Source organism: Etheostoma spectabile, chromosome 22 (assembly GCF_008692095.1).
Source record: "Etheostoma spectabile isolate EspeVRDwgs_2016 chromosome 22, UIUC_Espe_1.0, whole genome shotgun sequence".
Classification (NCBI taxonomy): Eukaryota; Metazoa; Chordata; class Actinopteri; order Perciformes; family Percidae; genus Etheostoma; species Etheostoma spectabile.
In genome coordinates, this window is record NC_045754.1 from 3,838,190 (window position 1) to 3,853,879 (window position 15,690).

Consider the following 15,690-nt stretch of genomic DNA (forward strand, 5'->3'; position numbering starts at 1 on the left):
ATTTCAGCTGTGCTTTTCCTACTATCACAAGTCAAAAATGTGTGAAAAACGCACCTTATGAACAGAAAAATAAATCAAAAATGAAATACCAAAACGCCATCATGGAAAATCACAATTTTGTGCAGAGAAATTGTAAATGACTCTGCTGCAGTCTGCTCATCCATTCATCTTTTCTTCTCTGATCTATATCCTCAATATATATGTTTCTCTTTCCACCCCCCCTTCATCTTACAATTGTGCTGTCTCTGTATAACTCTGCTTGACTCTGACCCCTCCTCCCGTTGTCTCTCCTCCCTCCTGCAGTTTGTGCGTGACTCTGCATGCACCTTCAGTAAACACCCATCACAATGCAGAGGGGAGACATTTCCCCCCTTTACCAAAGCAGTGTATCAGCTTTAAACTCTGTAGTTACTGTATATACAACTGCTGTCTGCTCACTAACACCAGCACGTTAATGGTCGTTGATTAAAAGACCAGAATGTGATGTGGTTATAAATAAAACGCAGGAAGAGAAGACAGACAGCAAAGGAGAACGTAAGACATAAACAGCAATATAGGCTAATAATAATTACTAGGGCTGGGTTCAAGTAATCAATTATCCTATTTAAATGTTTGTTTGAGTGATCTGATATCGATTAATACATTAATACAACTCCGAAATTTCAATATATGCCTTTCAATGACTGTCATGTTAGTCCTGTTAAGTAAAAAGTAGTTTAAGCAAACGTTAACCTGGTGCATTATAAAAGAAATTGAGGGTTGGTTCTTGCTTGTACAAATAACAGCACAAGTTCTCTGAGAATCTCCTATACTATGAATTAATTCAATTAATTTGAACCTTATAATATCATGTATCAAATATGTTGTATTGTTGTTCTGCTGGGGTTTGTATTGTATTTTTATGGAGTGATTGGGTATTTTAGATTGTACATTTTGTGTGTAGAGACGATGCAGAAGAAGGTAGAAAAAGTAAAGAAGCACTGGAGATAAAACCAATACAGCCAATATATCAACATCCAGCCCGCCCTGTGTGTGTGTGTGTGTGTGTGTGTGTGTGTGTGTGTGTGGTGTGTGTGTGTGGTGTGTGTGTGTGTGTGTGTGTGTGTGTGTGTGTGTGTGTGTGTGTGCATGTATGTGGGGGGTGGTGACGGGTTGCATTTTGTCCCCTCCTTCCTGATTAAACTGCTCTTTGAAATAGACTCAAAGAGGGAGAGAGATAGAGAGAGAGAGAGAGAGGGTGGGGTGAACAATTGCAAGGTAGGAGAGGGAGGAAGTCTGTGTCACCTAGAGGGAGAGGCAGACAGAGAGAGAAGGAGAGGGAGCAGCGCTGCTGGATTATGTGTCACTGAGTGAGAGACGAGCCAGCGATCGAGCGCTGGAGACCGCCAGCAGACACAGAACAGACGGGTGTGAAAGAGGACGGAGAGGGGCGAGGCTGCTGCATGCGGTAACCATGGCGCAGCTTTCTCCGTGCGCATCGCCGGGCACCCGTCGCCGTAGCGATGGCTCGGTGAGAGAATGTCTCTTCTTCCCTATTTCTGAACGCAACGAGCAGGAGAGGCTGGAGGCCCTGGTCCGCCGGAGAGCCGGAGGCGCCGAGAGACGGGGAGGAGGAGGAGGAGGAGGAGGAGGAGGGGGGGAGGCTCGGGACCACCTGGATAACAGGCCGAAACGTTGGACATGGGGAGGACCGCCTGATGGAGTGGAGGGTGAGTACGATGGGAGCTGAGGTGGGGGGTGCTGTTGACGAGGTGATGGAGAGAGAAGGAGAGCGATTGTGATGATGTCAGTGTGTGGGTAGGTTTGAGATGTAGAACAGGAGAGACCATACGGGCAGATACTGGTGGGGGGTGGGAGGAGTAGGAGAGAAGGGGAGGATAGGTGTTTGGGGGGGGAGGAGGTCTGGAGGTTGGGGTGGGGGTGGGGGGGGGGTAGGAAGAGGGGGATGGTTGGATGAAAGGGAGGGGATGACAAAGCAGAGGAGGACTGCTGTGGAGGAAGAGCGGACGAGGATCAACGGAGGAAGGTGAGGATGTGGGGAGAAGTGATGGAGGTTAAGAAAAGAGGAGGGCAGTGGATGGAAAAGGGTGTGGAGGCTGCAATGCAGGAGCTGCTCAGCGCTTTGTCTCTAAACCCCATCAGGGTTCGACGAGGCTGTGTGTGTGTTTACCGTGTGTGTAGACAGCTTCAGTTTGCAATCAGACTGACGGAAGCTGTGGTTTTAATCTGGTGGTTTTGGCTGGTAAACGTGCTACAGGTGTGTGTGTGTGTGTGTGTGTTTGTATTTGTATGTATGTGTGTGTTATTGCGCTGTTGTTTTATTCCCAAGCTGGTAGGCAGCTTCTACTTCCCAGGAGAGTTACACATGTAACCTTGAATGCACCAAGGCCGCTGACATAAAACACAGACAAAGTGCGACACAAGTGCCGACATCCATCTCTTAGTTTGTCTTTCTTTCGCATCACATCGTCCTCGTCTTTTCTGAGATATCTCTGCCATCACGTCGGCCACCAGCTAGGCTCTACATCCTGCGGTGCATTCATAACGCCATCAATTATTCACAGTATCCATCAGCCGAGCTGTCCTGGGACGGGCCGGGGATCAGGGTCCACCCAGTCGCTGGCCCGGCTCCGGCCTGGCTAACTGGCAGAGGAGCTGCTCTGGGATCTGTCGGGCCCAGCAGAACGCTCACTGCAGCAGAAACAGCAGCGGCTCGTCTTACAGTCCCACTCGATTAGAGGACAGAGACAAAGTGTGTGTATGTGTGTGTGCTGCGGATCTTTCTCTGGTTCCAAGGTAGTCCACTTAAAAATCTGATAATAGCGGCCTTTTCTCGGTTTATTTTACTCCATCATGGCAGCGCTCATATTTTTTGTCTGTATTATACACACATCAGAACTCAGACTCATTTTGTGTTTTCATGCTTTATGTTCTGGAAAATTGAAAGAAATATGGAGGCAGTTGATTGTCCAATAATTAGCTGGCCTTTCAGGCAATAAAACAACGAGCTGCAGCAGGCTACTTCAGCATGTTAATAATGCAAACAGGAAACATGCTGCGCAGCCAAACCCTGTCCAAACCACACAACTTTATTTCACATTAGTAGAGATCCTCACGTTTTTAAAGCTACCAAATCTGTCAGTATGAACTTCTTCAGACATCTTGAATATTTGCATTTGATTGACTGGTGCAGCCATGAAACTCATGAACCATTTCACTCAGTTTCAACATCATATCTCTTCAAAAAGACCTAAAACTAAATAGATATCATACTGACAGGCAGTGTGAGAAGTAAGATGATTCTTCCAAAAGGGAAATAATTCTGATTTACCTCCCCCCCCCTCTCTCTCTCTCTCTCTGAGATAACTTCTATTATGATTTGACACTATGAATAAAATGTAATTTAATTTGGAAGCATTGAACATAAGGCCTTTAAGTGGGGTTGTGTTCTTTGAATCACTGATGAACCTTTGAGATCATGGGTTGTGATGGATGTTGATGTTTTTAAAATTGACAGAGCCCACAGAAGTCACTTTTTTGGGTGCATTTTCAAATTTATTATTTTTATTTATTTTCCTTAACTGCAAAGAGAACCAAGCCTGTTTTTAAAACTGACTTTTAGCAGCGACAGGCCTTTTATTTTGGTCCAATTCCAGCCACTCTTCCACCATTTTGGTCCAGACTGAGCTCTGGAGAAACTGGATTGATTTCCATAATATGACGTTGATTGATCCCAGAAGATAAATCCTAATGATCTTAGTGATCCTCTGACTTTTTCCTCTAGCGCCACCATGAGGTTGACTTTCGTGGTTCAGAGAGCAATGTCTCCAAAACGGATTGGATGCAGACAATCCTGGTCTTTGCAGACTTTTTCAATCCCCTGACTTTGAATCTAGCCCTGTCATCAGGACAAAGTTTCCGTGTGTCCTGATGACTCAACACAACCTTGCATCTCAAATAGAGCTGCAACTAACGATTGATTAATCTGTCGATTATCTTCTGGATAAATCAATTGGTTGTTTGGTCTATAAAATGTCAGAAAATTGTGGAAAATGTGGATCAGTGTTTCCAAAAAGGCCAAGCTGTTGTCCTCAAATGTCTCGTTTTGTCCACAACTCAAAGATATTCAGTTTACTGACACAAAGGAGAGAAGAAACTAGAAGATATTCATATTTAACAAGCTGGAATCAGAGAAGTTTGACTTCAAACCGATTAATGTATTATCAAAACAGTTGCCAATTAAGTTGATAGTTGACAACTAATCAATTAATCTTTGCAGCTCTAATCTTGAATCCCTTTGTGTCTGTCTTGAAGATTCAACTTGACAAAACAAGGTTTTGATGTGTCAATTCCTGCTGGGAATCTTGTGTTTAACGCGCTGTGTCTTACTGTTTATGTCTGTGTGTGTGTGTGTATGTGTGTGTGTGTGTGTGACACGCAGGTGTACGAGTGTGACTGAGTGTATAACGCTTTGCTTTCTCCGCTCTGCTTCACCTGCTGCCCAGGTAACCCTAAGACCCCGCCCTGCCATGCCATTGGCTCCGCTCAGCCCAATGGGCTTCCTGCTGCTTCCAGCGCCAGCCAATCCCGTAACGGTACAGACCCCAGGACTGTGTGTCTCATACCGCTCCCCCCCCCCTGAATCCTGCTGCCTCACCTGCAGCTGTTCCTCTGTTTCGCATGCGTGTGGACGTCTTTGTACCGTCACATCGGCTGTTTTATCATCCTGGAGTGTGTTTATGACGTGTGTGTGCTGTGTGTGGTGATCAGTGTTGCTTATCTTTATATATTTACTCTTTTGTTTAAGTAGATGCCAAAACATGCTTCACATACTGTGCTTCACCACAACACACTAGGGGTGTCCCGATCCTTCAAATCCATGGTTCAACTTGGCTAGTGATTAAAACATTGTTTTTTGTTATGCCATTGTTCGACTAGGGGTACATCCCAGGTCCTTAAATTTCTCCCACGGTAGGCCTGCACGATTCGGGGTAAAACATTAATCACAATAGCCCTGCACGATTCGGGGTATAACATTAATCATGATTTTTTTAGCTTTGAACTGATATCACGATTATCTTATTGCACAAATGAACCATAACAAAACAAAACAAATGGGCAGTACTGAATATAGATTTCTTTTGGATGCTGTTGAACATTGAGAATCACCAAAGGCCTGTAAACATAGAGGCTCCAATGAAGAGATAGGAGGGCATTGCAGTGCTTTAAAACCTATGTTATACAGTCTATATTTAAACCTCACAGAAGAAAGTAGAAGCATTTGTGATGCAGTCGGCTCGTAAAATGAAATGAGAATCAAAGTGAACAGGGTGAATCGAGATTGGGATTTTACAACAATTAATCGTGCAAGCCTAATCCACGGTTCCTTTAATTGCTTCCCTTCCTCGCGTCTTAGTCCGTCCCACAGTCCGTCCCACAGAGGAAGCATGGAAGAGACTAGAAATCACGCTAGGAGAGAGGAAACAAGAAAATGTGTTTTTAGAGGGATGAGACATTCTTTCCTCTGAAGCCTCACGTGAATTCATCAGCTGTTTGGGTGGAGTTGGCAACAGATTTCAGCTGCACGGCTTCCAGGAAGGCTGCTCTCTGTATCCTCGCTCACAGCTCCTCCTCCTCCCTCCTCCTTCCTCCAAACCTCTCTCCTCGGGGCAGTAGTAAGAGCTTTGAGACAGTCTTAACGAAGGAGGGCCACGATGACTTCCTGTTTAAGCGAGGAGATATCAAATAAGAGACCCGGGATCCACCCTAGGAGTATTGTATCGTAAAGATTAACAGATCGTTGTTTTAATGGCTGACTGTCATTTACATTTTTTAAATTCCTCTGTAAAAAGATAGGCTACATGGTATCAAGTGTACCACACCAAGCCATATGCCAAAATATCCAAGCCACTAGATTTCTAGAATGTGGATCGTGACACCCCTACAGCACACATAAACATCTTGCACTGGCTTCTCCTCCAAAATCTCCTCTACAAATCGTTCCTATCTGCAGTCCTTTGTTCACACAGAAGCAGAGATATCCAGCAGCCGACACCCAACATAAAGCTGGAAGGAAAACATCACATGCTGAAAGCACACAGATGATTTCATTTATTTAGTATAGTGGTTTTTTTAGCTATTTGTGGCAGAGTGAAGACATATATATTTTGAAGAAAAACTTTAACTTGAGATGACATCTATATCAAGCAGCTTAGCAGTGTGTTGTCAGCCTAAAATCTCAGCTGACTTGATTTTAAATTTGTACTGTTTAGTATTTTACCTCAGCTGAAGCTCTCCTCTCTCTGCTCATAAGTAGTCTGAATATCAGCTGCCTGATATTTACATAATACATCCAATTACTGATTTTATTTTGTTAATGTGATCTTATTTGACTCTGCTAACTCCCGCAGTGATGGGATTTTCAAAACCAACTACGCTACCAGTATTATGAAGATCAATTTTAGACTTTCCATGAACATGGGTTAAGGTTATTACATTTTCTGACTAGACATAAGCTGTGTTTGTACAATTAAAGTTTTAAAATAAGCAGTTTCATTTGTACAAAAGTTATGGTAATCCAAAAGTAACAACAATGAATGGATGTATTTCTTTAAGACAACAAATTTGCAACCTCCAACACTGACTGTATGTTTACACACTTCATGTGTGTGTGTGTGTGTGTGTGTGTGTGTGTGTGTGTGTGTGTGTGTGTGTGTGTGTGTGTGTGTGTGTGTGTGTGTGGTGGTGTTTTGTTTGTGTTTGTGTGTGTGTGTATTTGTGTATTTGTGTTTGTGTTTGTAGGTGTGTGACAGATAGAGAGACATTTTTCTATTGTTTAACTTTTTGAGCGTCTCGGTCCCGGCACCGGGAGTTATCTTCGCCGTTTTTCGGAAGTGCTGACTTCCGTCATAAATTGCAAGCATTAAACCGTCATAAACACGGTCAAGTCATACATCGTTAGAAAGCTTAAAGTCTCATGATTCCATCGAGCCCACACACAAGCAATAAGGTGACTCACAACGGTTACAATCATGTTCTGAAGTACAGCAAGACAGACATATTCGAGTCTAAATTGAGTGTGTGTTCCTACCTGTCTGCTCGTGTCTTTAATCACAGCGGTGAAAGATCGCCGAAAACGTGGTATTCCTACTTCGCCAACATGCCAAGCTATTAGAATATCCAAGCCTTGTAATCCATAATTATCTGGTCCCCTCACAATCTTGTAGTTTCTGGCCAACCTTCGACGTTCAGAAATCAAGATCATGCATCATTTCTCGGTTTTGATCGCGTGTAACTTTTTCCGTGTACGCGCTACATTCACACTCGGCACAGCCCTGGAATCTGTTGTTTGTGCAGTTTCCAATGAACGGTCTTCTCAGCCAATAGCATGAGTATTTCTCAAGATACTCGCAAGCTAAACCAATGAAATCCCACAGTCCCCATTGGGCCCACGTGGGAAAAACTGACAGCATTTCCCACCAGTCAGAGACAGAGGTAATAAAACTGGCATTCCTGTGTAGCCAATAGCAAGACGAGTTGAATGATATCAAACATGGCCAACAAAGATTTTCCCTGAGAGGGTCTCCAGCCCATTCAAACCAAAAATATTGCCTTTTTATGGCATTTCACCATTTCATCAAATTATGATTACTTATTCCTATAAATTTATGTATATACTTCTTTTATCTATATGTGTGAGTGATGTGGATGTGTTTTTGTATTTCAGAAGTTATGTATTTAGCACTTTTTGGGCTTTTTTAGAAATAAGAAATAAGACAAACGCACAGACATATCTGTAGAAAAACATTCATATAAAACCATTTACAAGCAATTTCTTCTGGATTTTTTCTGTTCTAAGTTGAGACATTGGCTAGGGTACTATGTTAGTATATGCAGTTTGTAATATGCTTACAGTAGTGCTTTTTATTAATTTTTCAGATGATTTACTTGGACGGAAATGAAATTCTGTGTTTCTAACCCTGTGCTCTGTGTCGTAAGGCCTAGTGTCACAATGCCACTAGAAACAACAAGCTGAGAGTGTTAGCTTCACAATGAACTCAGGGTCATCCCAGAGGGCCAAAGCATGTGGAAACTGCAGCATGTTTTGGGGGTAAAATTTAGGCGAGAAAATCATATATTTTCCAGTGTATTTTTAACATTTTCATCAACAGTTAACAGCCCATTCAAGGCAAGTACACATATGTTCTCCTGTGTGGCTAATGAGCTAACGTCTGGTTTGGAGCCCCTCTACACACACACACACACACGCACGCACCACGCACGCACGCACGCACGCAACACGCACGCGCACACACACACACACACACACACACACACACACACCACACCACAACACACCCTCATCACAACAAAAGGCTACTCCACTTCCTGTCTTCTTGGCCAGGGGCTGTGTTTGGTGGTGCAGACACATCATTCTCAGCAGGGAGCACAGTCTATAAAACACCCTTTACACACACATGCCTGCACACATGCACGCACACAGGCACATACACACACACACACACCCCACACCACACACACACCACACACCATATTTGTACCAGACATTTCCCTGTAGCTATCTGTGAGGCATATTAGCCCCCACCTACACACAGGCAAAGATCAGATCTCTCACACACACACACACACACACACACACACACACACACACACACCACACCACACACAGATCCACCAGACATTTCCAATCATCCCATATCACAAAAGCAGCCGCTGCAAAAAAATCCATGTTTTTTTCCCTCTTTCTGCTGAAATGCTGCACTTTTTCCCAAACATGTGCTAAATGTCTTTATTCACATGTACTGTATATCAAATTATAATTCTAATCTTCTGATTCGCTCATGTTGTCACGGTGCCTTCAGGTGCTGTAGGAAACATTCAGTTCATTCGGTTCTCTCAGTTTTCATGGGTCTGCAGCGGCTGCCTCTGCATCATCATCATCCTCCATTTCATGATGAAGCAGGTTGCTCTCTGCTCTGCTGCTTCCTTCTTCTGTCTCTCATCACCAAGGTTATTTATTCTGCAGGCTGCACGGTGTATCGATCACCAGGATTATTTTCTGCGTGAGCCGGCAGTTTTTGTGTTTTGTGTGATGGGTGTTTGTTTTCGGGATCGGGACGTTTATTAAACATGACATCTACATCCGACTTCGATACCGCAGCAGTCAGTGCTGTGATTCACTGCCGTGTACGTGTCTGTGTCTGTGTGAGTGATTTGAGTGTTTTTTTTGTTTTTGTTTGTTTTAATCAGTCAGTGACTTCCTGTCTCCACCTGGGATGGATCAGCCAATCAACAAACAGCTTTCCACCTCTTCAGCCGCCCTCCATTCACCAGAGAGAGGTACAGTGATGGAGCTGCACCGTGTTAAAGTCCAGAGTCACGCTTGACAACTATGACTTGGTCGAATATATCTCTCACCAGGATTACAGGAAATTACATTACATCTCTTTTATTTAATGGGATTTATTTATTGTATATTATTATTTATTTTATTATATTTTTATTTTTTGCTGAACTGTGTCATCTTCTCTCATTGATTTCTGATTTTCTGTGTCATCGTCGTGGTGTGTGTTCTTATGTGTGTGTTTTGTGTGTGTGTGTGACCCGTCAGTGTCCTTTGTGTCCCATCGAACAGCTTCCCCCAACAACCACAGACCATACAGAAGTTCCTCCAACCGCAGGAGCATCGCTGGATTTCCTGAAGAGGCATCCAAAGCCAAAACACCCACGGTCAGCACACACACACGCACACACACACACACACACGCCCCAGCTGTATGTGTCTTTCAATTTATATCATCAGAATAAAGATGGGAACACGAAGAGTTGTAACAGTAATGATATATTTGTAAATGTGACTTGAAGGGGGAGACTCCAAACACACCAGCCCGCAGTTCTTCCTTCAGGGCCCACAGCAAGGGTCCTGCCACGCCAAAACGGTAACACACACACACACACACACACACACACACATACGCACGCACGCACACACACACACACACACACACACCACACACACACACACACACAAGCACACACACCTCACCTGAATCATAGTCAATGTGACCTGATGTGGTTGTGCTGGTTTTCAGGGTGAGGTCCAACAGGAGTCGCGCCCAGTCGCCCTGTTCCCCCGGCCAGTACCCCCCCTCCCCACTCCGGCAGAGGGCCACCACCCCCGGCACCGATGACAGGGGTCACACTGAGTTCAAAGGTCAGGGCACCCTTGAGAAGAAATCAACCAAATCTGAGACCTCGGAGAGAAAGATCCCCAAATCCACCAGCAAAGAACTGAATGCAGGTAAAGGCACAGTGTGTGTGTGTGTGTGTGTGTGTGTGTGTGTGTGTGTGTTGTTGTCTTTCTGTCTGTGTCTGTTTTGTTGTGTGTGTGTTTGTCTGTCCTGTCTGTCTGCTGTCTGTCTGTCTGTCTGTCTGTCTGCTTCTGTCTGTCTGTCTGTCTGTGTGCGTGGTCTGTCTCCTGTCGGTTGTGTGTTTGTGTGTCTTTGTCTGTCTGTGTGTGTGTGCGTGTGTGGTGTGTGTCCGGTGTCTATGTATATGTGTCTGTCTTTGTTTTTGTTCGGTTTGTGTGTGTTGTGTGTGTGTGTGTGGTGTGTGTAGTTGTGTCTGTCTCTGTCTGTGTGTGTGTATGCGTGCATGTGTCCATCTCTGGTGTGTGTGTGTCTTTGTCTTACTGTCTGTCTGTCCTGTGTATGTTGTGTGTGTGTGTGTGTGTGTTTGTGTGTGTGTGTGTGTGTGTGTGTGTGCGTCTGTGCGTCTGTGCGTGCATGCATGCGTGCATGCTTCAAAAACTGTCCTTTACACTTTTAGGCCACTTCACCTCTTATTCTGACTAGTTGTTTTTGTTAAGTCATGCTGCGTCTTTGTCTCCGCCCCTCAGAGTCTCCGGGGACGCCCACAGGCCGGAGCGTTGGCGGGACGAAGGACGCTGAGGAGGCGTCCCGCCTGCTGGCGGAGAGACGCCGTCTGGCCCGACTACAGAAGGAGCAGGAGGAGAGACAACGGCAGGAGGAGGAGAGGTGGGGCTCCATTTCAGCTGAAACAAACTAAATATACATTTAAATTAATCGTTGTTTTTCAAGAAAAAAACGCCAAACGTTCCTCAGCTCCAGCTTCTCGAGTGGGAAGATCTGTTGTATTTCTCTGTTTTAAGTGATAATAAACTGACTAATAATCCAAAATCCAAAGATATTGAGACAAAAACGGCAAAACAATACGTCATCTTTGGATCCGGGAATTTGTGATGAGGATTCTTAACTATACTCTAGCAGTTTTTAAATTTAATAACCAATGAAAATAACTGTAAGTTGCAGCCTTAAAATGCATGTTTACATGTGTATTTATGTATGATTATGCATACTTAAAAGCCAAAGCTAAGTCTGTGAGAAATGGAAGAAACAAATCTTATTTTGATATTAGTATATTGTGATGTTAGTTATTAAAATAACCAAATCTTAATTATTTAAAAAAAACATACATTTACATATCCATATTTTTTATTGTAATTATTTTCTATTTTAGATTTATGATTCTTGTTATTTGTCGTAGTTGTTGTTTTTTTCCCTCTTACTACCGTATGTTTGTTGTTATGCACCAAAACACATGTTTAAATGTGTAGTTGTGGAGCTTTTTCCAATATTTCAGTATTAATTCTTGGATGAAAATCAGTGTTAATTTACGAAGTAAAACTATCACGATTTACAATTTCAGACAAATGATGATCTCTAATGGACAAGGACTAAATTAATCTCCAACTTAGTCTTTTAACAATCAATTGGTCCAAAATATTATCTTCAGTCCAGTTTTAACTGATGAACATGACAAAAATCGACCTCCAAAACACAAAAAATCCTCTCTATCAACACTTTGATCATGCTTAAGTTAACGCAGGTTTGTACAGTGGCCCGCTAGGCTCAAACTTTCCTGTGTTGCTGCAGGCTGAGGGCGGAGGAGGAGCTGCGGAGGCAGCAGGAGGAGAAGGAGCGGCAGGAGAGAGCTGCACTGGAGGCCGAGGAGGAGAGGGTGAGGCGGGAGGAGGAGAGGAGGAACAGGGAGGATGAGGAGAGACGGCAGAAGGAGCAGAGATGGAAGGACATGCAGGATCAGCTGGACCGAGAGGTCAGGTCGAATAAACCCAGTAAACTGTATCATTGAGCCACTTTGAGTTTTTATACTCCACATGTCAGGAATAAACTCCCAAAAATCTGCAGGTCCGCTTTTAAATTAAAGCTGAAGACTGTTTGATGCTGCCTTTTTAAAGTATTTTAACATTTCTTACCCTGCACTGTTATTTTTATTATTGTATTTTATTGTATTTTTTGAATTGCCTTGCAGCTGAAATGTGAAATATAGAGTGAAATATGAAGAAAGCTGCCTCGCCTTGTAAAACTAAGACTAGTGTCCTATTTTTAGTCTGATGACAGATGCATTTTGCGTTTTCTTGATTGCATTGTTTAATTTAAGGTGGCATGTGCCACTGCAACTTAACCATACTCCCCTTTTACAGAAAGAGTGAAACATAGAAAGATATATGTGACTGATTAGATGTTTTCTGGGTGTTTTTTCAGAGGGAGGAGGCCTTCCTGCGAGCCCAGAAAGAGGCAGAGAGGAAGAGGCAGGAGAGAGAGCTGCTGCACATCCAGGAGGAGCAGGAGAGACAGCAGAGGAAGAAGGTACCACAGATCTAAATGGATGTGTTTAGAAAATTATAGAGTTTACGTCACTGTAGTCTTGCATTGACAGACCTTCCTCCACAACCCTGCAAAAGAGGGTCTGGCTAGTCCACGCAGCATTCTGGGATGGGAGAAAAACGTGCTCTGGTTTATTGGCATTTCTTTAAACCACAATCACAATCACCTTCGCCGGACAGAGCCACGGTGCCGCTGCAAAACAGCCTCGGGGAGGAACTTGTTTTGGTACATGTGTACATTCAAAAGTTAATTAACTCATGCAACAGAAAACTTAGATTGGACAGATAGTCTAGCTAGCTGTCTGGATTTACCCTGCAGAGACCTGAGGACCAGGTAACCATAGTCCTCAGATTGGACAGATAGTCTAGCTAGCTGTCTGGATTTACCCTGCAGAGACCTGAGGACCAGGTAACCATAGTCCTCAGATTGGACAGATAGTCTAGCTAGCTGTCTGGATTTACCCTGCAGAGATCTGAGGACCAGGTAACCATAGTCCTCAGATTGGACAGATAGTCTAGCTAGCTGTCTGGATTTACCCTGCAGGTAATCTGGCGTGATTTCCTGTGTACCGGAAGTGGAATGTTGTGGATATTAATATATATATATATATATATATATATATATATATATATATATATATATATATATATATATATATATATATATATATATATATATATATATATATATATATATATATATATTTAGATTTATTAATGTAATAGCAGAAAATGGTCTTCCTCACACGCCGTTATCAACTATCATAAAACTGTGACACGTATTAAAAATATGGTGCAAACTATGATAAAAACAAAGGTTTCTTGTGTCTGTTTTCACAGAGAATTGAGGAGATCATGAAGAGAACTCGGAGGAGTGAGGTTGAGCCTCTGTCTGGTGCTGCAGGTGAACGTTAGACACACCGCCCTCCTTTATTTTGATTTATTTTGTTCTATTCCTTACTGCACGACTGTTTGACTCGCCATGTCCACCTTTTTTTTTTATTAGTTTTTGTTCTGTTTAATTGGATGTGAAGTTTAATCTTGTTCCTTCAGGATAATTAGTTTTCCATATAATTGAATGAGATGCCGCTGCAGTGTGACTCAGCAGTGTTGTACAGGCGGGGGAACAGCGCCACCTGGTGGGGTAAAGGCAGTAACACCAATAACACTGACCCCACGTGCACTGCAGCATTTGTTGAACTCTCTGACCCAAAGTGGCTTTACGTTACTGCTGTTTTATCAGCGGAGGAGGTGAGAAACGCTGAGTTACAAAACCTCCTAAAGAAATAATCTAGAAATTAATATGACTAATAAGCAGCCAGTTACTCTGAAAGCCGGAAGCTGAGAAAAAATAAATGACTCAATAGATGAATGAATAAGCCATCAAATGTACCAAAATATAACAAATAAATGATTTAATAGATGCATGAATAAGCCATTAAATGTACCAAAAATATAACAAATAAATGACTCAATAGATGAATTAATAAGACATTAAATGTTCCAAAAATGTTGAAGATAAATAGGCATTAATGAAATGATCAAATGTGACATACATTAATATTTCTGTTTTAATTTGCTTCTTTACTTATTTGCCTTTGTATTAATTACACTATTAAATTTGCTTTTCCATATTTATTTTAAGAAATATCTTAATTTAAAAAACTTTGAGTTGGTATTGTTTCTAATTTTTATTCCATTCTTAGTTTTATTTCAAAGGCCTCTAGTCATTTGTTGTTAATGTTTCTCTATTTATATGTACTTATTATCATTTAATTATTAATTCATTATTATTTCTGTCATGTTGCTGCTGCAACATCTGAATTTATCAGTCTCCTCCTGTTAGAGATTCCTAAATCCAGACTTACAGCGCCTCTATTATAATAATATTCCCCACTGAATCTTCCATAAATCTAACTTTTTAAACGACACTGTGTGTCTGCAGCGTCCGACGTGAGGCCCGAGGCTGCGGTCCCCTCAGAGGAGGACGCCCCGACTCCAGCCGAGGCCCCCGTCATGCTGGGACCCCTGGAGAACAAGAGCTTCGTGGACGAGCTGTCTGACGGAGTCCAGTCCATGGACGTCAGGTGAGACCTTTGTCTTTGTCTCAGTTTTGTCTTTCAGTTTTTTTGTTATTTTAATCGTCTCTGGTTTTGTTCACACTGCACAACTTCATTTTTGAAGCCCAGCATCGTTTTTAGCGTTGAGGCTCCATGTTTTTTTTGTCAGTATAACAAAAGTTAAACAACAATTTTTTGTAGTTTTTTTTCTTATGATTGTCATAGGTCCATTAGCCTGGTCGACCAAGACTCTGGTGTCAGACCGGTACTACAAACTCTGGTACATTTAGCTCGGTCCTACCGTGTCGGGCTAGCATTACTAGCAGGTACTACCAGTGAATAGGCTCCCCTTAAAACAAGGTCATACCAGACTGGTAACATTAACCTGGTCCTATCAGACTCTGGTTACATAAAGCCTGGGGACCTACAAGACCTCTGGACATCAGCCAGGTACTACAGGACTATGGTCAATAGCTGTACTACCGACTGTGAATTAGCCCTGAGCATACCGTAAAAATCCACCCCGGACCCTGGCACACTAGAGCCAGGTCTACCAAACTCCGGTTCCATTAGCCTGTCCGACAGACTCTGGTCTGTCTGCCTGGTCCCTACCAGACTCCTGGTACTTTATCCCTGGTCCAACCAGTCTTGGTAACATTAGCCCAGTCTACCAGACTCTGGTCCATACCTGGTCCCCTACCAGACTCTGGTCCATTAACCAGGTACTACAGACCTCGGGTAACATTCAACCAGGGCTACCAGACTTGGTGACATGAGCCGGTCCTTACCAGACTCTGGTCCATTAACCTGGTCCTACCAGACTCTGGTCCATTAACCAGGTACTACCAGACTCTGGTAACATTAACCAGGTCCTACCAGACTCTGGTACATTAGCCAGGTCCT

General features: G+C 43.0%; 1 protein-coding gene across 5 annotated transcripts in view; it reads left to right on the forward strand.

Annotated features, from left to right (window-relative positions):
* LOC116672609 (ensconsin) overlaps nucleotides 1–15,690 on the forward strand; it is a 38,346-nt gene that overhangs the window by 12,357 nt on the left and 10,299 nt on the right. For 2 of the 5 annotated variants that reach the window (XM_032504527.1, XM_032504529.1), the window contains exons 4-14: nucleotides 1,556–1,709; nucleotides 4,506–4,595; nucleotides 9,271–9,360; nucleotides 9,632–9,750; nucleotides 9,886–9,959; nucleotides 10,113–10,321; nucleotides 10,919–11,057; nucleotides 11,976–12,156; nucleotides 12,606–12,710; nucleotides 13,568–13,631; nucleotides 14,673–14,814. In XM_032504527.1, the coding sequence (XP_032360418.1) occupies nucleotides 1,556–1,709; nucleotides 4,506–4,595; nucleotides 9,271–9,360; nucleotides 9,632–9,750; nucleotides 9,886–9,959; nucleotides 10,113–10,321; nucleotides 10,919–11,057; nucleotides 11,976–12,156; nucleotides 12,606–12,710; nucleotides 13,568–13,631; nucleotides 14,673–14,814 (1,367 nt within the window). The remainder of the gene's footprint in view (nucleotides 1–1,555; nucleotides 1,710–4,505; nucleotides 4,596–9,270; nucleotides 9,361–9,631; nucleotides 9,751–9,885; nucleotides 9,960–10,112; nucleotides 10,322–10,918; nucleotides 11,058–11,975; nucleotides 12,157–12,605; nucleotides 12,711–13,567; nucleotides 13,632–14,672; nucleotides 14,815–15,690) is intronic. The other 3 variants (XM_032504530.1, XM_032504531.1, XM_032504532.1) reach the window with 3 other exon arrangements.